General features: G+C 43.2%; 1 protein-coding gene across 1 annotated transcript; it reads left to right on the top strand.

The window, feature by feature from the left end:
- Window positions 1-3,559: 3,559 nt before the first annotated feature.
- Window positions 3,560-23,456, top strand: LOC308156125 (autism susceptibility gene 2 protein-like; the record flags this gene model as incomplete). The annotated part of the gene is made up of 20 exons (XM_080529483.1): window positions 3,560-3,573; window positions 3,657-3,996; window positions 9,860-10,060; window positions 11,921-12,013; window positions 12,394-12,420; window positions 13,722-13,751; window positions 14,995-15,043; window positions 16,496-16,838; window positions 16,946-17,166; window positions 17,300-17,535; window positions 18,436-18,486; window positions 19,600-19,695; window positions 19,803-19,862; window positions 20,168-20,191; window positions 20,288-20,359; window positions 20,881-21,010; window positions 21,285-21,362; window positions 21,501-21,584; window positions 21,727-21,958; window positions 22,070-23,456. 20 exons carry the CDS (start codon window positions 3,560-3,562, stop codon window positions 23,073-23,075), a joined length of 3,387 nt encoding a protein of 1,128 aa, XP_080385609.1. The 3' UTR covers window positions 23,076-23,456.
- Between the last annotated feature and the right edge of the window lie 509 nt (window positions 23,457-23,965).

Raw genomic sequence — 23,965 nt, 5'->3', positions numbered from 1 at the left:
GAAACCGAATAGAACCTTTCAAACCATCAGCATCTATCTCAGGATAGATAAAAGACGCACACACCAAGTTTGGTGACAAGTCTCTGTCCACAGGCAGGTATCCTCAAAGCCACCTCTGTGCATTCAAATAGAAAATGATCTGTTCTTTCAGCACCATAATCGTAGCCGCGGCGATATTATAGGAGGCAAAGCGGTTGTTTTGTAGAGATGACCACAGCAGTATGCAATACTGAGTCAATGTAGGATGATCACATTTCCACTCCATTGCACAGGGCATTCTCACCAAAGTGGTTCAAGAGATTGTCAGACGAACTCTTAGCCCCAACAGATTGCTTTACCTCGCCACATAATTCTCTATCCGTAGACTGTATGCGAAATCAGAAGCTGCAGGGGCAGGTTGGCTACTAACGCAGCAACCCCAACGCCCGATATCGTGCAGAAAGCATCTCAAGCTCGCTCTCTCTCTCTCTCTCGCTCTCTCTCGCTCTCTCTCTCTCTCTCTCTCTCTGTGCGTGTGTGTGTGTGTGTGTGTGTGTGTGTGTGTGTGTGTGTGTGTGTGTGTGTGTGTGTGTGTGTGTGTGTGTGTGTGTGTGCGTGCGTGCGTGCGTGTGTGTGTGTGTGTGTGTGTGTGCGCGTGTGTGTGTGTGTGTGTGTGTGTGTGTGTGTGTGTGTGCGTGCGTGCGTGCGTGCGTGCGTGTGTGTGTGTGTGCGTGTGTGTGTGTGTGTGTGTGTGTGCGTGTGTAACAATTTTACATGGTTTTATTATCCTCAAGAAACCAAGCTACCAAGGTCAGTCAAGGGTGTTGGAAGACTTTATAGGAAACACCAAGACTAGCAATGTACAAGGACCTCTCTTCAGGCCATCATTCTGTGTAGTTTTGCTGATGTTGTTTTTGTTGTATAGACTACAGTAATTTCCCTGGATAGCCCACATAAAGCAGGCAGGTGCTGAATTTGCATTGCTCTAATGACCGTTGCTATAGCCTAATGACCGGAGCCACACCAGAAGCCCAAAATGCTCCAGAGGGACACGTCAGCAGTCTGTTTCAGGGGCATCTGTGGGGCCATGCATTTTTTAAGGAAAGCAAGATGTTATTTTCCCCCTAACTCTCAGTCTCATTAGATACAGATCCTGGTCCTTCCATCCACGTAATCAACAAAGGAGGTGTTCCTGTGAACCATTGCTAAACCTCATGGCCTCACAGAAGCCCACATGAAGATATTCACATCACGTATCTCACATAGAGACACAGCAGAGGTAAGAATGGGGATGACGTCTGGATGCACACTGTGGATGAACAGAGCTCTCGGTGCATCTCAGTGCATCATTAATGTACAGTCCATCACAGGCTGGAGAAATTGCCAAAATAGCAATAAAGAAGACTCAATAGGCATTGATCATTGGGATAATGAGAGTTCTGAAGGTCTTTGGATATTTAAATAGCAGTCTCTTTGAATTCTGAATAGAAATGAAATGACTCTCTTTTCACTTTGCTTAACAGAGAGGGATTGTATTCAATCTAACATAGAGGTGGGTCACACTTGTATGGCTGCTAAGGTGTTCTTTGATCTCAAGAACTGAGCATCAGAATATTGTCAGGAGATTCAGCAGAAGGCTACATAAGGAGCTAAGGAAGTTTAAAGAACAGACGACGCCCCTCAGTAGTTTCTGTCAGTGACAAAGGGGAGGTCTGTGCTGCCCTCCACTGGCAATGGTGATGAAAGGTTCCATCAATGGCATGTTTGTATTACATGAGAGTCATGCAAGTGTGAAAATCTCACTATATTTTTTGAGAATCTACATCCTCTAAAAATCAATCTTCTAATGGGATGGCATGTGTTGTAGCTAATATGTTGACAATAGTAATGGATGTAACAATACCGGCATCAAGTGCATTAAGACACTGTAATTTGTTACAGGCATTACCGTTGACTTCTAAATCACAAGAAATGCAGTAAATATGCCATTGATCATAATCACTTCGCTGCAGCTTTTAAGTTAACATAATTCACCAGCAGAGAGCAGTGTTACGCCAATGAAATATCTGTGGTTGCGCCTTCCAAAAGTTGACTACTATTTTTTTTAACAATTTCTGTCACTCTTATTTCTAAACACGTTTCTTCTTCTTATCAATCAGATTAAATTACAAGGTAGACAAATGCCCTTTGTCAAAAAAATAAAATAAAAAATTTATTTTGAGACTCAAGGCCATTGCACCTTGATCAACCAATGTCAGATTAAATCTACAACGTTTTTTGTTGTTTTCCTTTTGAGTGCATGTATTGCCATAGCCCAATGCCTTGAACTTGAGACCCAACAAATCGGTGTCAGATTCAAACAAAGCCTGTCAAGAGATAAACTAATTTGCAGATGTTGCAGATGTTGCGTCACACATAACCAAAATATGTAGCCTATGTTCATCCGTTATAGAAGCGTTTACATTTTCTGTTCATAGAAGAACGGTGTGTTTCCACTTTGCATTAGGATTGCCTTTAAAAAGGGTTGAAAGTATCTGTACATATTAACCATTTACTAATAATGTATAAAGTATTGATAAAGTAACTATTTCAAACAATGAGTTCGAATGTTTATTATGATACATACATTATTAATGACAGAAAGTAAACTACTATAAAGCATGTAAAACTCTTTACGAAGAGTATTCAAGAACCTCAAACACAGTGCAGAGTGTCCACTTCATTATAAGTCTAGAATAGATCCATCAATAATCATTCCAGGCACTTCCCGTGCAGTGGTGGCGGAAATACGTCAGTTTGCTACTGGGAATTACTGTACCAACGAAAATGTTATGTAGGGCGAAGTAAGTGGGCTTTAAATTTAACGCGTCTCTTTAACTCCATTTACCCTCACGTTTTACTCCAGATCAAAGCGCACGGAACACACAATGCCCAGCCGTGAGCCGATAGATACACGGAGAGAAGAAGATTGATACTGGAGGATTTCTTCGAACGACTCGGGATAAAGACGATTCCTTTTCTGGATGGGGGGTTTGCTTTGCTCACTTTGGCGAGAGATTGACAAGCTTTGAACAAAACAGAGACGTTTTAATTGACGGTTTAGCCTACAAATCACGAAATGTAGATTGCGTCGTAGACGGTTCTAATGGCTCTCTCTCTCGATATTGCTGAGGCTATAATAAGTCAATATTATTAGTCTTCTCGGCCAACCCATAGGCCTATTCGAAGTGTGAGAGTGTTTTAAATACACTGCAGCTATCTCATTTAGCATAATCGGGGTTTATTTGGCTATTATTACACTGGACCGACTGACCATGGATTGGGCGGTGAGAAAGAACAGTGCCCGACATGACATGATAGATACGGCGTCGTGTTGTAGCTTTGTGTGACAGCTCGCCGTGTCGCTGCGGCCAGACATTGCAACTTTAGTTGCAAAAGCGTGTAGGTCTTTTCCAATGAGTTACAATTTCGCGCAACAAAGTAACAGCTGTTGGCGTGGTGTTGTCATTACAAGGACTGTCAACCACGGTCAGCATCTTTTAGTGTATTAAATCATTCTGTGAATATTTGCAGCCAAGGCATGCCTATTAATGGGTCAGTGGTTTTCTCACGTCTTAGAAAAGTGTGTATTTGATTTGTCAAGCTGGGAAATTGCTTCTCCTCTTGTACAAAAACAGAATAATAGCCTACTACGTTTCATTGTCGTCTCGTGCGCCTTGTTCTAAAATGGACGAGAAATTAAAGCGCAGCCGGAGGTCAAGATCCCAACGGGACCGCGTGCGGAGGAGAGATGCGATTGACAATGTCCAACATCGGAGTCCCTCGTCCGGATCTGACCGGGGGCCGAGCCCGGCCGTGAATAAGGCCCTGCGTGATTATGGGACATGTACACATGTGCAGTATGTCCGGCCCCCTCGGCCCTCTCGCAGGAAGAGACGGGGGTCGGTGGCTCAAGAGGAGGACATTATTATTGATGGATTTGCCATAGCCAGCTTTCTGAGTCTGGACCATTTAGAGGTAAGAAGGACATGTCATTTTGACAGATCTCTTTATTTGAATCTGGTAACTTATCAGGCTATGCCTTCTACCATATCAGCTGTTTACAGAGCAAACATGTCAACATAGATAGCCTAGATCAGCAGACGAGGTAAGTTTGCCTGGGACCAGACTAATGACTGGGACCAGACTAATGACTTGTTTCGTTTTTACTTGTCAGTCTGGTCTGGTGCCATGCAGACTGAATGGTGATATGGTGACCAAGTGAATCACAAGTTCCAGCAATCTATCATGGCTAGATTAAGGAGATCTGTTAGCCTACCTGTGTATTTGATGACTACTTCAGTGTCATGATGTCCAGTGGTGGCTCTGCTAGTGTGTTGTTTATATTTGACATATCCAGCAATAGGTTACAGTAACTGATCCTCTACTATCACCCTGCACCTGTCCCATCTTCTTCTTATTTGTTTGTCTTAGCAACAACATCCAGTATACGTTCATGCTTTTGAGGTGTACATGTTGGTGCAATTCTTCCTTTACAACTTTATCAGCCTCAGGCATGAATTCATTTGAAACATTTTGTTTATTTTAAACAGTCCATTACAATTATGCCTCAGTCTGAAACATAGTTCAGAGTCCAATAATTGTATATTCGCTTTGAGGTGTCAGTTCTAGTGCAAGTGTGTCCATGGTCCATCTAATCAGGCTTACTTTAATTTCAGTATGTTTCTGAAATAACTGCTCTAGTTGGGTGGTCAGAGTCATCACGATCCCCTCAATGATATTGGAGATTATGTCAATTGTACACTGGCCCATTTTCAAAGACACTCTAAAAATGATTCCTTGCGAAATGACATTTGACCTACACAGCCTGTAGTGTGCCCCCAACTCTGCCTTGGAACGTCTCCCAGACAGAAGATCATGTGTTTTGAAAAGAGGTGGAAAAAAACATCCATAAAGGCTTTTGAGATTCAAACAAACCACAAATCACTTGAAAATGCTAAAGACCTTTCTCTCAATGCTTCCCGCCAGATGGTGACTAATCGTAAACATGTTAGTGGTAAGTGACTCTGAGTGACAGATAATATGCCGTAATAAGCGCAAGCTGACTCATAGACAGACAGGACCCACCCCCCACATAACCTGACTTATATGTTGTCATTTTGATAGTGTCCGAGACCTTGTTATGACAGACATGTTAATGCTTGAAAGAGAAACTGCTTTCATGATTACATCGAAGCAGAAGTCAGAAGCTGAAAAACAACAAAGCGCACAGTCATTGTTGTTTTTGGTGGTGTTTTCTTGTCTCTTCCTATCAGCCATTGCTTATCAGAGGTAGAGGTTAGGTTAGGCAACACCAAATAATTCAGCGAGATGATGACATATGAATCAGTTTGGAAATACTTGCTGCTGCATTCAATTGTCTCATAGTGTCAAATCAACATGATTTTCCTAATGTGGTGGATGTCTTAACACCAAGCCTCCAGATTTGCACTGAAATTGGTACAATGAGTATAATAACAGTGTATGTCACCTGTAATTACAATGATAATTGATTGGATTCATGTTGCACTCAAGTGTGTAAAGGGGAACACACCTCATCTACTACTAGCACCCACCTGTTTCTTGAATATGCATGCTCACTTGAAATGCTCTTCATATTCCTGCACCGAGCATGTAATCTAACTGTCTATCCACTTGTGTTAGCCAGCTTAAACTTTGTCATTCTAAAAGGAGTGTTGATGAACCCATTAAACTCTGAAATGCTTCTTAGTTACACAGTCTGTTTCCTTTAATAAGGCAAGCACTCCAGCAGAGAGCCTGCCGCACACTCTCTTTTATGATGATTGAGCTCCCAGGATTTGACTGGATAACATTTCATGAATACTAAATCTAGGATTAGTCATTTGTAGAGCGAGCTGTCAGGCTGTTACAAGTGTTTAATATCCTACTGCTGTACATCCTCCAAGCAGCTGCAGACATCTCAACCCTAGCTTGCATAACTAAGTGGATGTGTTTTTCATGTAGTCCTGTTTGCCATCATCACTGGCAGACACAGACAGTATGTGCCTCCCAGATGTTTGGCATAAGCTACATACTGTATACCGTTTATGTGTGTGTGCGTGTGTGTGCGTGTGTGTGTGTGCGTGCGTGCGTGCGTGCGTGCGTCTCTCTCTCTGTCTGTCTAAAAACCTTGTGTGGACAAGTGCTTAATATTTTCCGTTGAAAGTTGTAAAATCCTAGCCTCTCTGCAGTCACATGTCTGGGACCTTTTACTGTGTTGTACCCCCCAGGCTGTCATTGATTTACCTCCGTGTCATCTGGTCATCCCATGCCCTCCTACTCCCTCTGCTTTGTATTCTCGCTTGTCTGTTGGCCGCTTGCAACAAAAGCTATTCTCTCTACATCCAAGGATTTTGGTTCGGCTCGGATTATGATTAATTCTGGTGGCACACAGTGACGTCTCTCGTCTCAACCCCCCCCCACCCCCTCCCCACAGGTAAAGCCCAAAAGTTTAATGTTTCATCCCTGCCCACTTCCAAGCTCCACATAATGGAAAACTTGCAGAGCCGTTGTGAAAGTGTGTGTCCATCAGACCATCACCCCCCGGGCCTGCAGCCCAGCCTGTGAGACAGGAAACAGGCCGGCTCAGACTCTCCCTACCATAAAACCCTCTGTGATTTCCTACCCTTTGTTCTGCAGCTTGTCTGCTTGTGCTGTAAATAAACCATCAGTCACCCAGAACCGCCTCAAACTGACATGGAACATCATGTCTGTGACCGCTGACAGGGAGTTGTATTTAGATGTAGTGAATATGTAGTAGAGTGTTGTGCGTGACCTCAATCCAGTGGCTTAATAATGACTGTTGGCCCCATTTTGTGGATACTATTTAGCCCTGCATAAGTAGGCCTATTCTGCCATATATGGCACTGTTCCAATTTTAGAGTTCCAATTTAGGGGACAGTGCAAACAACTCACTCTCTCTCTCTCTTTCTCTTTCTCTCTCTCTCTCTCTCTTGTTCCCTCTCTCTCTTTCTTGTTCTCTCTCTCTCTCTTTATGTTGGTGGATTAGGGTTAAAAAAGTTAACACAGCGTTATGTGATCAAATCAATCCTCCACCTCACCCACCAGTTATATCTTCAAAACAAATCCTCTGATCGTATTTGCTACTTACTTGACCTGACATAAATGTTTCAGTATATATGGTTCCAGTGGGAATCAAATCCACAACCTAAGTGTTGTTCTCAGGGCAATGCTCAACTGATTCACAGAGGACCAGACCAGCCTGTCACAGAGGACCAGCCTGTCAGACAGGGAAAGAGTATTACAGTACAGTAGTATATGAGTTCTTACATTAGCTCTCATTTCTGTGGGGCACACACTGGGAAATGGCATGCCAACTCAGCCCAGACTTTACGTTTTCAAATGACCACATGGACCCTCAAACATACAGACACAGTTTCCTAGCCACCGATTACATTTTTATTTTTATTTTTTATTGTTCAAACTCATGCCAATATGGACATATTTGTATGCACTGTAGGCCATGGTGCTAGACCCCTGGACCACCCCAGGCCACAACATTTTTATAGTTATGCCTAGGAATAAGCCATAACTATGCCCAGGAAAAGTGACCCTCTCTGGATAGCCACTATGGCATCTTTAAAATGTCAGGGGTCTTAAACGTGAATCTCACTTGCTGCTGTGTGTATCAGTATGATGGTGGTGTGGCCTATGATGGTTTGTCACCTGACAGTTCAGAATGACAGAAGAGGCCATGCCTCAGTAACCATTCTAAGTGCTTGATCATAAAGACCATTAAGACCATTCATTCATTGATCCACAGGTTCCACTACATTTTCTCTGTCGGTGATCTGGAGGATAATAACTGAAACATCATCCATATAAAGCCAGATACTGTATTTGTGTAACTTGTATATACATGTAGAGCCCTGGAACTGCTTCATCTCAGGTCTATAAGGAGCTTAAGCTCTTGAACAGCTAAGCAAGCAGCTGTGTTATCTGTAGACCTGAAGCTTTACACACAGATTAGACATTCACCATGACATGTATCTATTCAAGCTATTTCACATTCCATCAGGTCCCGTGCTTTGATGAATTAATTAAAGAATAGGTTTTCATTGTTGACACTAATTCATCCAGGTCTCGTAGACCGTCATTAGGAAAAGTGCTGTCTTGCATCTTCCGCTGTCTTGAGAAATGCAAAAGAAGTGCTTATTTCTCGCGTTTTCAGTGTTAGTGGATGCTTTGTGATATTATCGCCTGACTCCACTGCTTGCGTTGCACGTTTGAGAAAGTGGTGTCACGTAGGCCTAGTTAATGATTTACAACAGTTAACGCAGCCTAAAGCAGCACTTACTATGCCATTAGCTGATTGTGTGGCCTTTGCACTGCCCGCAGACACAAATTGGATTTGAATAGCATAACACCCCTGTTTTTCTGGCCTCTTGTATCTTCTGTCCTTTGTGAAATGTTTGAGGAGCATATTAAGCTGCCTGGTGGAGGCTGATATGTGACGGCACACTGCACAGGCTGCAGCACATTTACTGTTTAGCTCGGAGCTGACTAACACGAACACACTCATCTTGACTGAGCATTATGGAGAGACTTTTAGTGTTACCATGCAGATGACATCCCTTATTCATGGGGGATGAAACTGAATGCACAGTCTAGATTTGAAGTTGGCTTCCACTGAAGTCTTGTTGTAAGCCCCTGTCAGGCCAACAACCGGAGGGTTTACATGGGATTTACTTCCTCTGTTTCCTTCACAAAGCCTGGCTCTCCACTAACCTCACCTGGATTTAGCTGGGCCTCCGCTCTGACTGCTGATATTTGTGTTAGGGTGCACAGTGAAATTAAATACTATACTTTGCTACTACAAAAAGTAGCAAAGCAGATCTACAATTCTTATTATATTTAATACTTTGCTGAACTGTAATTACGGGGCCTTGTTTGGTCTTTGAGTTTGGATATGTATCCATCTCGCCCTCTTTCTTCTCTCCCTCTCCTCTCCCTCTCTTCCCTTCCTCTCCACAGGTGTGGAAGCTTGATGCTAATTCAGAGTAAAAGCCAGCAGTGATTGTTTTGATCAGACTGGCTTGGTAACCGGCCGGGGAGGTGGAGAAACAGAGTGAGACATAATTTCCCACACGCCGCTAGTCTTTCAGCAGCTCCATGAATATTAATATCACTATGGCAATGGTTCTGGAGATTAGCTCAAGGTAGTGCTTACACTGGTTCCATCAGATCTGTTGTTTTCATGGAGAGCAGGAGCTGTAGGGGAATCATGAAGCTCAGCAGGGAACGTTCACACACGTTTGCTAAGTGAGATTAGTTATGCTCGCGTTGAACACTACCCAAAAGCCATCATGTATTGTATTGCTCGTTTTCTGGACCTTTCAGAGTCGTCTGTCAAGATTACCTGTGACTGTTTCTGGCTAATATTCATTGCTGGCTGGGCTCCACTGTGCATGATGGCATGTGTATAACAACACAACTGACAAAGCCCCCCGCAGGCCACTGGCTTTAGTCCAGGGAGCCAGGCTGGCTGAACACAGGGCATTTAGCCCAGACCGCCAGACCCCACAACCTGACAATGGGCAGCAGCTGTCCGCCCATATTCTCATGGGCTGCCTCAAAGGATGTGACCTCAATACACACACACATGAGCATCATGGGGCTTTGTTGTTATGTTCCATTGTCTTTGTCCTATCGGTTTGTTTTATTGATTAGGCCTTTTTACAGGTTCAACAGTTCCCACCATTTGAACACAGTCCAAGCATCGCAATCCATTCTAACATCTCTCTCTCTCTCCTTTGCGCTAGTTATTCAGCTTTTTTTGTGTGTCTTTGCTCTTTTGTAGCTGGCTTTGAGAAAACGGACAAAGAGCCTGAGGTTGCAGCACTTGCAGGAGGGGAAGGAGAAGTGGGAGAGACAGGTGCTGAAGAGGCAGAAGACTGAGAGTGCACTGATCCCTAAGAATGGACTCAATGACAATGAACCAGAGAAGGATGTAGAGAAGAAACAAGGGAAGGTGAAAACCTGCTCAAAGAAGAACAAGCAGGTAAGACACGTATTTGTGGCGTTAAACCTCACTCTACTCTCAGTGATAGTGCTCTAGAAGGCTCTACACACCTTCACAGTACGTGGCTTTTATTTTATTCAAGGAAAGTCAAATGACTTTACTTTTTTGTGTTTTTTATTTTATTTGGTTGTTGGAGTTAACTGGATTCTTTGGTGAATTCTCTCAATCTTCTCCACTTCTGTTAGGTAGTTTCTGTTTTTTCAACAGTGACAGTATTTCTGTTGCAAGTTAAAACAAGCTGTGTACAATGAGGTGCAAATTGTTAGCACCAGCCAGTCAATGAACTGTCTTATCATTTTGTTTTTTTCTAAGTCTCCCATCCTGGGTTTGTAATTGCCTTGCATAAGCCTGTCAGAAGGCAAAAGGGCAGGAAGTTAGAAGGGAGCCACACAGGAAATGAGGGCCAATAAAGAGTTGTGATGAGATAACATGCTTTGTGAAGAGCTTCCTCCTCGACGCAGGATGTGTCTGTGTAGGTATGCTTTCATCATATTGCTTTAAAACAGCCCTCTCTGTTGCATGGTAACTTGTCTGTGCTGAGAGCTGTTATCAGGGTAGGTTCAAAGGGTTTTTGTTGTTTATCAAATTAAGTGTGTGACCAAATACAGGATGGAACAAACTTTACGAAACCTACTCACAGACTTGATCGAATTGAGAGTCGTTTGGTGATTACAATGGATGATTGTGTAGACAGCTCTGATGATGAATACTCAGGTTTATTGTCAGTGTAATATGGAGATTATGACTGTATGAGGAAGCTGACAGCATGTGGGCTGACTGAATGTGTCACAGACCCACGAGGGCTTTCTAGGAAGTGCTATGCAAATAGAGAAACCTGATATTATGTGTGCACCTCTATTTGCTGTTTCAGTGTCAAATAGAGAAAATACCTTTTCATTATGTTATTTATTTTTATTTTGGTGAAGCTCATGCATACTATTGATACTATATTAACATGTTCACACAACCAGCATAAATACATCCTATTTATATGAACCCACACACACACACACACACACACACACACACACACACACACACACACACACACACACACACACACACACACACACACAGAAATAGACAGTGCTCTGGCCTGGGACTAGCAGTAATGACTGCTTACCTTTCCGCCTGTCAGAGCAGTGAAGTGTTGCAGTCCTCTGAACGACCTGGGATGGGAGTTTTATAACATCAAACCCCAGATCAGTATCACATTATTATACTGTTACTGTGTTACACATTAATGTGTGTGTGCGTACATTTACATTTTACATTTTTGGCATTTAGCAGAAGCCTTTATCCAAAGCGACTTCCAACAAATCCATTTGACTAAGTGAATCATCTATCCACTAGTCATAGCAGGAAAAAGTAATCTATGCTCAGGCCAGGGGCCATTGACATTCGTGTACAAACAGACAGAATAGATATAGCTATTCCTAGATTGTTAGATGGGCCAGGGCCAGGCCAGTGTATCAGTCTGGACAGGGCCTGGTTTCTAATCAGTTAATCTGTCCTTACCTCATAATATGTAGTGCAACACTCCCCTCTGGTGGGCAAGATGGTTTGTGACTGGGAGAGAGAGGACAAAAATGGTCAAACAGATATTATGCCCTCAGCTGATGGATCGTTTACACATCGTTTTCACACAGAAACATGGTAATAATGACTTTACCTTGGACTTCAAGAACAGAAGATAAGTGTTGGATCAACTGTCAGTGAATGAGTGAAACAAGTGGCAGAGAGCCTTCAAGTGTGTGATGCAGGTGAAAGATAAAGCCCTCTAATGGTCTGTCCTGTCCCCCAGGTTAAAGCCCTCTAATGGTCTGTCCTGTCCCCCAGGTTAAGGGTCCTCTGGGGAGGCGAGGCAGAGCTGAGGTCACAAGAGCAGTAAGCCAGCCTCGGAGAAGCAACTCCAAAGGCCACCGCAGTGAGGTAGGCCCTCTCTTACAAAGACAACCTCTGAAAAAATACAGTCCAATTATTATACTTAGCCCTAGTAAAGGGATATGTATTCTGCAGAAATCTCAAAACACGACGTAAAATAAAGATTGACGCAATGTATTACTGAAAACGTCTCATTTCTGGGATTATTTGGAGCAGTATCTTTGGGGATAAAGAGGTTTTTCGAGTGCCAACAATATCCTGTTGACTGACTTCACAAGTGTCTGTCTCATTGATTGGTCTTGGATGTTTCCTAAGCCTCTGGTGGGGATGGCGCTGCTCATGTTAATGGGTGATTAGTGACATGGATGTTTTGCATTTCTCTGTATGTCTCAGTCTAATTACTGCACCTTCTTCCTTTCCTTCCACAGAGCTCATATTCTGGACGGGGCTATTCGGTAAGTGTGTGTGTGTGTGTGTGTGTGTGTGTGTGTGTGTGTGTGTGTGTGTGTGTGTGTGTGTGTGTGTGTGTGTGTGTGCGCGTGTGTGCGTGCGTGTGCGCGTGCGCGTGTGTGTGTGTGAGTACGTTCGTGTGTTTGTGTGTTTGTGGTAATAATGAGTCACTGATCTATCTGCGGTCACGTCGTGTTTACAAAGCTGACTGAGGACAATCATGCCAGTGATTTATTATATGCATAATGAGTGTGTCAAATATCTGTCAAATGCCCTCAGAGCTAACCTGGCCGAACACTTAGTCATTTAAGTGAGCAGCCATGTTGCGGACCATAGATCTGCAATGGAGTAATCTTGACAGTGAAGAGAGCTTGGACTATTAAAGCGGGGAGGGGAGGGGAGGAGAGGGGCTGACACATGATTTATACGGGTGGTTTCTGGTAGGAATCGACTGGCTGATTCACAAGCTCACAGCTCTGTTGTGTGGTCAGGCATGATTAATCTTCACACAGCAGTTAAAGAAACATCTGTCTATAAATGAACGGCCCAGCGTAATGGTTAATAATGTCCTCTCTCCACATTCAGCCGGAATTACTTAGGGACTGTCACTGCATTTTACAGACCTGACTGCAATAGCTCGATGTTACACAGGGCATCTTCTCATATGACAGGCTACTGCAAAGGAAACTACATGAATGAAGTGTGTGTTATAAGCCCCTATCAATCACATGCATACGCTGTTGTTTTTACACTATGCACATGGCAGTATTCGCTGAGTTTGCAATGTATCACAAGTTGCTACATTAGGTCAAATGGTTCGTGTCGCTACCAGGGTCTGTTGACTAACAAGGGCCCTACGTAAACAGAAATTAAATAATCATTTTTAAAGGAGGAAAGAAGTGTCAGTTGGCAGTTTGATCTATGCTTTGACCTAATTTGAAAGTGTAATATGGAGGACACTGCCAGCTATTGACTGCAGTCATCTTATGACTTCAGTTTTTCCACTGGGTCTTGTGGTGTCCTTGTGGTGATCCCTGCCTGCCAATAGAGTGCGAAGACACACACAGGTGTCAACCACTGGACCTTTCATGACATTAGATCAGTCTTCTTAGAATTCACTTTGAAGGTACGAGAGAGCTCTCAGTTTACCATAAGAAAAAATCTCAGGAATACATAATAGGTACTATTGTACTAATGTTGTCTACTGTACTAATACGTTTCCATTTTTGTGATTGATGTGAAGTCATGCGAAGTCATATTTCCTATGACTGAATTAATGTAGAGTGTTATTTTCTTTTTCTTGCAGTGTGACAGTGAGAGTGAGATTGATGACAAGGTAAGAAACATTATACTTTCATTAGTCTATGCACTTTGTATTAGTCCATGCACACTGACCCATCCTCGACTGTTAGCTGGTCAAGCAACATTTTATTGGTAAGGAGTGTGTCTACAAATAGCAGGAATGGTTGTGGTGGGGGTTTTTGTATTTTGGCTGAATAATTGACAGAGCAGGGCAGTGTAAATATTCTGTGGGGGCCCTTAACCAGTACATATTTCTGGTTTATCCTTGTCAAAGAGAGTAAATGGCCACTATTAACTTTGATTTGTTTGCTGGACCACAGTTTGGTGTGTGAGTTTGAGTGTTATTGCAAATGTACGTGGAGACATTTGTACACATTTAATGTGTGCTTATTTTGAGTCTCTAAATGTTAGTTATATTAGCCCTGTTCGATTGTATTTTTTATCTTATGTAAGGAATGTGCTGGAGTTAATTTGATAAGCCTACTCAGCCTATGGTGAGTTTAATAGTTCTTTATTTAATAGAATTAGTCTTATTTGACGGTTTACCATCGTTCGATTGGCATTTAACAAAGAGATGCATGTTTTACGAGAGGAACAGGGACTCACCAGAGACAATATCACCATGTTGTAGCCTGAGGTCTTTCCAGTGGAAATGTTTTTCTGCATGGTATGAGAAAAATGTTACTATGCAGTTATGGACAATAATATGAAAGTGCCTGTTGTAAATGTAATTTATGGATTCTAATGAGATAATACAAAATTAATTTGTCTCATTTACAGTACTTAATCATTTGTTATTTGGTAGATGTCAAGGGCACTTCCTAGGGATACTTGATTGCATTAATTATCATTTACTCCAAACAAATTAATTGTACACATGAACATGAAATCTTGTCTGAAATCGTTCTTGCTCTGATGTTATTGGGGCCTAGTATTATCAAAAGTAGTTGCGGCAACATCTTCTCCTCCAATTTCATCATTTTGAATACACCCACTTGAAAGCTCATGGACTGATTTAATGGTGCATGTTCTGCCTGTGCTCTTTGAGCATAATAGGGATTATGCTCATTGGCTTTTGCATACTGTATTACAATCTGGAGATGCTTTATTTTCCTTTTCGCCATTTTGCTGTTATTGGTTTGTATGTGGTCGATGACCAACTTACACCTGGAGTCGGTACCGGTTTTGAGGACAGTTCCACTGGTGTTAAATCCCAATGTAACCATTGACGAGGTTAATCAGTATTTATGATTACTTTCTTTTTCTATTTTTCCCAGGTCTCAGGGATTGAGTCTGAGAAACTCCTCACCCTAAAGGCAACTTGTAGTAAGAATCATTTTTCTCTACTTTACCCATGCTTTTCCAAACCCCCTTATGAACATATTCACTATGAAGTGAAATATAATAATAATAATAATAATAATAATACGGTAATAATAATCACTTCACTTATTGTTAGTTAATACAACATGCTCATAATCGATTACGTTGTCATGCCATGAGTCTATGTTAAAATGTTTCCCCACTCTTGGAAAAGCCGAGCCCTTGAATAAACAGAACAGAATTTCTACTGCAATGTTCCCTAATATTAACCACAGCATATCCATCAATACAAGGCTAAAGTTATCTGTGTATTGTTATCCAAATTTAACAAGAGAATACATAAGAGGTCCATAGCAACATCGCTTTGTTCTTATGGATCATTGTTACCCAGCTGGAGAGGTATTGTCTTACAGTTTATAAGCAGCTTGGTAGATTATCGTTCTTACAAAACATTTCTCCAAACTCAAAGCTCATCAGGACTATGTACTGTATGGTCACAATGCCCCTCATTTGGCCTGTTAAACCAAAGCTGAGACACACGTACACACAAAGGTTGCATAAAGCCTGCCCTAATCCCACTGGCAGTGAGAATCTTTTAAAGCTCAACCAGGGGTTTGATATGCCTTGTGAAAGCAATTAGGTGGTCTCCACTTAACTCTCCGTACCCTCATCAGAATCAGAATCAAGTTCATTGTTTACATCCCATTATACAAGTAGTAGAAGAGAATTCTTAGGCTTCAGTTACTCGACATTACAGCAACAAGTGAAAACAATGGCAGTAGTTGTAAAAAAAGACAAATAAGACAATTGAGCAATATACACTGAACAAAAATATAAACGCAACACTTTTGTTTTTGCTCAAAATGTTCTGTGCAATAATCATGCTGTCTAATCAGCATCTGGATATGCCACACCTGTCAAGTGGATGGATTATCTCGGCAAAGGAGAAGTGCTCACTAACACAGATTTAAACGAATTTGTGAACACAATTTGAGAGAAATAGGCCTTTTGTGTACATAGAAAAAGTCTTAGGTCTTTGATTTCAAGTCATGAAAAATTGGAGCAAAAACGAAAGTGTTGCATTTATATTTTTCTTCAGTGTAATAATAGAAATAATAGAAATAACATGAGTATTGCACTTACTTATGCTGCTTGTGGTGGGCTTTGTTGAGGCCATTTGTTGTTTGTTTGTCATTTGTTATTTCTTTGGTTGAGGCTCCCAATAAGCTTTCTGGAGTTCAGACCATTGAACATTCTGATTACAAAGGATTGCTAAATACACCACCCTCTCCCCAGAGCTCCCCACTACTGTCAGGCCTATATGTCCGCTGGGAGATAGAGACTTGAACTGAATGTGTTGATGGTGGGCTGATACAAAAAAATGGCAAACTTTTTAGGGAATTAGACTTACGGTAGTAATGGAGCAACTAACATCACATTCTCTGTCCCTCACAGAACCAGCTGTAGATGAGAAGGACGAAGCTACGGTGTGCAGCTCTGCTCAGGTGTCAGGTCTGCAGCGAAGCCAGGAGCAGAGCAGCGAGGCGCCATTCACTCTGCCTCCTGTGTCCAGCCCCGCCCCTGCACCCCAGCCTGCAGTCAGCCCTGCCCCTGCAGCCCCTCTCACCAGTGTCCCAACCACTCCCCCACCTCTTGTGCGTGTGAAGAAGGAGCGGACGTCCCCTCACGTACCGTCGACCACCCCGACTCTGCAGGGCCTCACACAGGTCAAGAGAGAACCCCAGGTCCCATCCTCCCATCAGCAGGCCCATTCTCTGTACACCGGCCTCCATAGCAGGTACGCCTTTCACACAGCTGTCACACTGGAGACGGTCTGATTCCTACCTCCCCCAGCCTCCTCTGGGGAGTTTGTTAACTCTGTTTCTCATCCCTGCTCTGTCACAGCAGCAGCATAGAGGGATCCCGCAAGCGAGTACACCCCCAGTCCCCCCGCCTTGGACGCCATTCGTCTCCCTCGCCTGCCCTCCCGCTATCCATTACTGAGCTACCCGCCCCCCACTACTTCCTGCCAGGCCAGGGGCATCGCCGCCCGGCCATGTTCATGAGCCCTCTGTCATTACCAACCAATGGCATCATAGGACACCCAACTGGAGCTGGTTACATAGGTAAGAGACATGAGCTACTACAGTATGTGTACTAAGGGATGGAGTCAAATACAGGAGTGGGTGAGTTGAGAGAGAGCAGTGGTCCTTGAGAGTATGATGTTTAAATCTCTCCCCCCCCCCCCCCCCACCACAGCGGAGCACGACCTCCTTCGCCAGGAGCTGAACAACCGATTCCTGGTGCAGAGTGCAGAGAGAGGTGGGGCCTCAGGCACGGCTGGCTTCCACCAGCACGCACACCAGCACCAACATCAACATCAGCACCAACACACACACCAGGTCACCTTCACACCCTACTCCACCTGTGTGCCCCCCGCAGGCATCCTCACACCGCCATCTGTTCCAACCATGGGCCGCACCGCTGCCCTCAATGTAAGTACATAACTTAATTCTTCCTTCTTCTAGCATTATGACTGCCAATGGCCCCTGGCCAGAGCAGAGATTACTTTTTCTTGTGACGACTGATGGATAGATGATTCACTTGCTTAGACAAATTGTTGTATTTGTTGTAAGTCGCATTGGGTAAAGATGTCTGCTAAATGCCAAAAATGGAAATGTAGTACTACTGTACAACCCCTCTAGTGAAATGTGTTTTTCAAAACTAGAGGCATTTTAGCATGTGTCCCATTTAGGCCTCCCTACTACTGTAGCTCTCGGCTTAACCTCAGGCTCCTGAGCTGTGGGGAAAACCTTTCTGTATGTGTGTTTCACACTTCATTACACACTATTTTATTATAGTTTTGTCAACATAATAAAATGTCTTTATCAGATTTGTTCCCCCAAAACACACATTCTTTGCACTCAGTCTTTTGAAGCTATCGTTCCACCCACCAGGGAACATTTTTAAACATTTCATAGAGAGACAGAGAAAATAAATCTGCACTGAAATAGCTGTTCCACTGACAGCTGAGTAAAGTCAGTGGAAATGGATCTCATGGCTGTTTTGACACACTCCCAGCCGGGTGTCAGAGTCAATGACTGTGATGCAGAAGGAGGAATGAGGTCATAAGGGTGCTTTTGGTCCTGGGGAATTGCTCATGTACGCTTATGCAGGCATTGGCCGGGCTTCAGTTGGTCTTAAAAAGACAGAGATATGGAAAGTCTGATCAGACTTGTGAACATGCATCATCTTCGTAACAGTAAATGAAACAAAAGGAATGCACAGTGCTGTGCATAGCCATTGTCTGGCATGTTGGACCTCTTGGAAAGTGAACTAGTTAGTTATTTACCATGTAGTGTAACTTGACTCTCCATTCACTTATTGTCTTTCAGTTGGAAAAATTCCCAGAAAAAATGGAAAACCCTTACCTAAGACATTCAAATGTAAGTCAGTGTACTACTTTCTTCTCTGCAAACATTCGACTACATTTTGTATTACAAATCAAATAGATGGGGTTATGTTATGCTCCTCTGGATTAACTACAGTGCTGTACTGTACACCACTACAGGTGTTATTCTCTGCTGTGACAAGTTCTAAATATATATATAATAATAGTAGGGTGTTAGGTACCAATTTTAAAGATTGCTTTTGCTGGTACAATTGATATACATTGTTCTACAGTATAGTACAGTGGATAGTGTACATAGCCTTTATTTATGTAAACCAGCTCCTTCCCTTCTTGTGATTTTTTTTTTTCTAAAAGTTTTTTTTTTCCCCTTTCCTAACACCAGGGGAGCCACCCCTCCTTAATTTCGTTGTTTGGTACCTGTACTGTAGCAATGACAATAAAGTCCATTCATTCATTCATAAAAGAAAACCCGGATCGCATCACGGATCTGGATCAACCACCAACAACCTGTATATAGAAATGTAGCTTAGAACTTGCCGTTTCTAACGAGCTATGTTGTGAATACATATCTGTAAGAAATCCTGTCATAATATCGAAGTAAAATCTTACCGTGTATTTCAGTCAATATTCGTTGTCTGCTTTCACAACACACTTGTGGAGGTCGGGATGAGTCTTGCCAAGGAAAACTCACTTGACTCTAGTCCAGTTTTTATTACTGCAGTTTGCGAAAGAAAGATATTTGGCCACACCAGGTTTTGCGGCGAGCATTAAAAAGTGAAATCTCACGAAACCGAGCGTTCTACGGGTCTGTCCCTGTAAACATGATCTCATAACTTATGATTATTAAAACGGACATTGACAAAATAATACAACACTTTAAAAAACACATAGAGGTATATTTTTATGTTAAAATGTAACAATATTGTCATAGAAATGCCACAAAAGTGCATTTGATATTGTAGTAGCATGTTATTTTTGTAGAATTATTCCTAGCGTCCACATTCTGTCACATGACCTAACACCCTAATAATAGCCAATCCTTTACTCAGTGTAAAGACTGAGGTGAGGTGAGCCTGGTGTGTACAGCTGTACTTGTATGGATTATGTATCGTTCTTAACAAGTGTCTTTCTGTCTCGTCCTGTTCAGTTCTTCCCCTCCTACCCCCCAGCGATGCCGGGCATGCCTGCCCTGCACCCCCACTCAGCACCATTCAGCTCTCTGCAAGGAGCCTTCCAGCCCAAGGTCCAATTCACTTATTCTGTCTGTCTGTCTGTCTGTCCGTCTGTCCGTCTGTCTGTCTGTCTGTCACCTCGACCAGTCTAAACAAGTTATACCCCATGTTTCTCCAGGCTAATCCTATGGATATGGCAAGAAATGTTCCTCATACTCTCCTGCCAAAGGACCCCCGGGTAGGCCTTTATCCTCCACACTTAGTTTACGTACTATAAGACATTCCGTAGACTAGGTACAGTAGCAGGGAGTACTATACATATGTAAACACGGTTCACACACCTTTTTATGATTTATAGCATTTTCGTTTTCTGAAAAGTAGCAGATTTTAATGTCAGCCTTTACATTCGGCAACGTATCCGATGTCCAGCATTTGCACCGCTTTTCTTTTCTACCAATACATTCCTGTACGATAGTGTGGACTATGACAAATATGAATCCCTCTCCCTGTGTGTTCTCCTGTCTCCTCTCCTTTGATCCACAGATAACGGATCCATTCCGAGCGAGGGTAAGAATAATGTGTTTACCATCAATACATACAATTGTTGTCAGTTTTCTTGCCTTTCGGTTAAGGACTAATGTTTCTCCTATTTGAACTAAGCAGAAGGCTGGGAGATGGTGTACCGTCCACGCTCAGATCGCCTGGCAGATTCATCACCACCAGCAGAGGATGAAGGTAGAGCAGTGAGAGGCAGTAGAGCTCCAGTGGTGTTTATTTCAGTCTACTAAATCGAACCGTTCTGAAATAATATGGATAGTTAATGAAATGATGCTCTCTCAATTCAATTCAATTCAATTCAATTCAAAGATACTTTATTTATCCCCGTGGGGAAATTCGTTTTGCCGCGCCACTCCACTAAAAACCACACATAACAACACAACACAACATAAAGGACAGACAACAACACTGGGCCAGCCATGTACAGTATATAAAAAACAGTGAGATCATGATATAAAAGTGGATTAAAAAGATGGCTATAGTTATTATATTAAAATACTAAAAAGTGATGATGATGATTAAAATAAATAATAAATACAGGAGCCTTGACCCCGACTGCTACTTTAGTTGCCATTGAACAGTCTTAGTGCAGCCGGGATAAATGTATCTTCATCTCCCTCACTTTACTCCTCCCCTTCCTAATCTCTCATTTTCACCATCCTTCTCCTCTCCTCTCTCGCTCTGTCTTTTTTTAACAGCACATGGGCTTTGATCCGCATAAGATGAGTGGTAGGCTGGACCTGTTCAGCAGACCAGCTGGGCCCGGTCTACCTCCTGGACTGTCCTTCCCCCATCACGACCTGACGCGACCTCTGCTCTCCTCCCCAGGTTAGTCTACCTAACCCAGCAACATGCCATCTGAAGAGTCACACGCCGAGTGCTTGTGTTGTGTAAATCATTGTAGATTGTTGTTGATTATTGATCTTTGTGCAGAAATGACATTCTGATGGGGTTTTTTGGGTCCCAGGAGAAAGTTGTCCTAGTTCGAAATATAAAACTAAATAGTATTACATTATTATATATGTGTCAATGTGTGTATGCTCTACGCTATCTGCACTGTATATTTTAGAGTGACTAACTCACTCACTCACTACCCTGGCAGGTGATTTGTCTGCATCACCCTTCAACGCCCTCTCTCACCACACACACTACCTGCCTCCAAGTCACAGACATCTTCCTGGTAAGTGGCAATGATACTTACTAAGACACATCCCTGGATGGACAATAAAATAATATCTAAAGTTATCTAATCTAAAAAGGAAATATTTCCATCTAAAATACAAAACAACAGTATTAAGATGTTTATGATGTTTCACAGATCCGTTCAACCAAGTCAATAACTATGGAGTCCTAGGAAACATGGCAGGAAATGTATTTGGGGGTCTGGGTATTGCATCACTTGGTAAGTTTAGATTCAACTTTATTGTCATTGTAGAGTACAAGTACTATTAAGTTTCAGATTCAGTTGCGATTACTCTCTTTTAAGGGCGTTTTACCATGACAAACAACTGTACTCATTTGACTTTGATTGCCCCATCTCTCAGGCCCGAGCAGCCCTTTTGGTGGAAGGCAGGGCCATGGGTTACCAGGTTTCGGTGGTCCCCCTCACGGCGCCTGGAACCGCCTGCACCGAACGCCACCCTCCTTCCCCACTCCTCCACCATTACCCAAGCCTGTAGATGTTGAGCGTAAGCAGGCGGTCCACAACAGCGAGAGGGAAAGGGAAACTAAGAAAAGAGATTACGCCGCTACCAAGGAGGAGTCCGACAGAGACAGGTCGGTGACAGACGAAGTACAGAGATGGCGTTCACCAACCTAAAAGGTTATTTAAGGTAATAGCATTGAAGTTTCCTGATGCTCACCAGCCAACTTCTGTCTTTTCAATAGGAACTCTCGGGAAAGAAACCATCATCCGTCATCTTCAGGCAGCTATGAGATCAGCAGTGTCATCGGCAGTAGCAGCCCAGGGAGCAAGAGGAGGAGCAGCCCAGATCGCGGCCGGCAGGCTGAAATTTCGGGCATTCCGCTGGGCAGAGTCCAGATCAAACAGAGCTCCTCTCCAGGGCCGGAGGTCCAGGATAAGGCACCCCCTGACCGCTATACCACCGCTAGGAACGAGCCATCCAGAGAGACCACGCACACCCTGAAGGGCACTCTGAATATAAAACAGGAACGCAGAGACGACCCAGAGGCGGTGGCAGGGACATCGGATATAACCATCCTACTCCGGTCAACCACACCAGGCCTGCCGCACCCCCACAGTCAAGCGCCACACCCCTCGAGGCGCAGCAACTTCCCTTCTGCGGGATTCCTCCAGGGCAGTCACCTACCTCACTCTCTGCCCCTCTCCATGAGCCCCATGCACCCAGTCAGTAGCCTAAGTGCCCTGGAGCGAGCCCGTGTCCAGCCCTTCATGGGGATCAGTCCACTGGCCCCTCACCTCTCAGCCCCTTGGGACCCACTACGAGACTCGTACAGAGGGCTATACATGCAGAGCCAGCAATCCCACATGACCTATGACCCTGACAGGGGCCATAGACAGCGGGAGCCCCACCCTCAGCAAGCCATACAGGACAGGCACCGGCAGGCAGAGGAGAGGGTTAGGCTACACCAGCTTCAGGGCTCTCCAATGGAAGGCCACCTAGCCCACACACCCCCCTACATGACCTCTCTGGGTGGGGTGATGTACCCTCGACTCAGCCCCTCTGCTCCACACAGTGGCCATCTTAACAGGACTCCTCCCACTGCCACTCTCAGTGCCCCACCCCCCCTGGTTTCCATGGCCACAGGCACTGGCAGACCTGCCTCTCCCAGAAGGACCACACCCACCAGTGTCCCACCCTCTGGGGACCTTGCCCCATCTTGCAAACCCAAAGAGGTGGAGGCGCAGTAGCATGGTGGTGTCTTGGAAATTAGATGAGACTGTGATGCTTTCATGTATACACTTTACTTGATGAAATGTTCTGCTTTTGAGAATTAAAAAGCTAAATAGAAATGACATATTGTAGATAATATGATGACAAATGTCAAGCTAAGTAGTAGGTCTGTATAGAAACTGTTGAATAATTTAGATTACTAAAATGTTGGATAATGTTATTTGATAGTAATATATGAATGGGTCTTTTTTATGTTTGTAAGATTTCTATGCCCTTGCTGTGTACAGAATTAGATTTTATGAATTTGTAATTTTTTTATGTTGTGTAATGTAATGTATTTTATTTTTGTTTATTGCACATTTATTACACATAGTCAATCATTTATTACTTTGTAAAAAATATATTCTTCTTCAGTGTTTAGTTTTCAAATTAATTTAACCAAGTTTCTTACCTGAATATATTATGGACTTCAAATAAGTATAAGTATTCACATAACCTGTCATTTATGTTTCCATAAAGAATGTCTATTTAAACAAAGATTGAATTACTTGACTTTATTCTTCTAGTCCCCTGTACATCAGTAGCCTACTCCCTGTTCTAAAGTGCAGAGTGCAAATGTGTCTATTATTTCCTACAATGTTTCACGGTACTCTAGTTAAAGTACAGATACTTGTTCCCCAGGCCTGGACATTTCAACTACTACTACACAGTACATACGGTGCATGCAGTACACAACATAACCATGACAGCAACTGAAAGGGGACACTCAAATGGTCCAAAGTCAAGGTGAGTGACAGCCACAATTAAACCCACCGAATACAATCCCCTTCACACCTGTCTCTGAGATAGGGCTGAGAAGATATGATGAGCTGTATGCTTAAAATGCTCAAAATCAATCAATCAAACT

This window comes from Nansenia antarctica (genome assembly GCF_963989245.1).
Source record: "Nansenia antarctica genome assembly, chromosome: 4".
Lineage (NCBI taxonomy): Eukaryota > Metazoa > Chordata > Actinopteri > Argentiniformes > Microstomatidae > Nansenia > Nansenia antarctica.
The sequence above is the reverse complement of the archived record's forward strand: the minus strand, read 5'-3'. Positions and strand labels throughout refer to the sequence as shown.